General features: G+C 43.1%; 1 protein-coding gene across 1 annotated transcript; it reads right to left on the minus strand.

Annotated features, from left to right (window-relative positions):
• Positions 1-317: 317 nt before the first annotated feature.
• On the minus strand, positions 318-818 carry LOC110034840 (E3 ubiquitin-protein ligase ATL4-like). The gene has a single exon (XM_020739078.1). It carries the CDS (start codon positions 816-818, stop codon positions 318-320), a length of 501 nt encoding a protein of 166 aa, XP_020594737.1.
• Positions 819-931: the final 113 nt, after the last annotated feature.

Below are 931 nucleotides of genomic sequence, written 5' to 3' on the forward strand. Positions count from 1 at the left end.
AAAACATCTTTACCTGAATATGTAAATTTTTTGATTATTTCCGAACAAAAACAGAGAAAACTCATGAAATAGATAGTTCATATTTACAAACAATAACTATTTCAAAATCTAATAAACAAGTCCCGCATTCACCAACAGCTGCTTAGTATCAACAACCTCTAAACAGTTCCAGTTCCTTCAAAACCGAAACAGATATCACGAAAACTCAAAAAACAGATTTAGTAAAACCAAAGATGTCCAAAAATATTTACAAACAAAAAAAAGAATCATTTCATTTCCGACAAAGAAGCCCGACAATCCCCAACAGCCGAGCAGCTTCAGCAACGCTTAAACTGAGGACGACGCCCAACCAGAAGGACTTTCAAAACCGAAAGCGGCGCTCTTAGACCGGCCTCAGCCGGAGCTACTGCCGATCTGCAGAGCGGACAACAGAACCGGCCAAGATTCAGCCACCGGTCCATACAATCAACGTGAAAAGCATGGCAACAGTTCCCAAGCTCCCGAACGTGATCCTCCGCCTCTATGTACCGAAGGCAAATAACACATTCCTCCTTCGCCTCATTTGTGCAAAATTTTCCTTTTTTCTGGATGAATCTCTGGAACTCCATAACCGGCAGCTTGCACTTGAGAGACTCGGCAATGGAAGTGGATGTTGGCACGGGGATGCCGACGGAGGAGAATAAGACATCCTCATTCTCCCATGGGGTCGCCTCTGGATCGAAGTTTGGGTTGAGTCCGATCCGATGGAGGAGGAAGAAAAAGCTGTATTGGAGAAGGTCGAGGAGGTAGAGGAAGGTGATGACTGCTTTGGGGATCATTGTAACAGGAAGAGAATAAAATTTTGTCTGGCTATTATCGACTTTGAAATCTTAAATAAGAGTAGCGGTGGCTTCGCGTTACATAAGATAATACTTTTGGATGATGAGATGTT

Source organism: Phalaenopsis equestris, unplaced genomic scaffold (genome assembly GCF_001263595.1).
Source record: "Phalaenopsis equestris unplaced genomic scaffold, ASM126359v1 Scaffold193901, whole genome shotgun sequence".
Classification (NCBI taxonomy): Eukaryota; Viridiplantae; Streptophyta; class Magnoliopsida; order Asparagales; family Orchidaceae; genus Phalaenopsis; species Phalaenopsis equestris.

What these genes read in the sequence shown, in the direction of transcription:
- LOC110034840 (XM_020739078.1), bottom strand. Translation starts at nt 818, where the DNA reads ATGATCCCCAAAGCAGTCATCACCTTCCTCTACCTCCTCGACCTTCTC.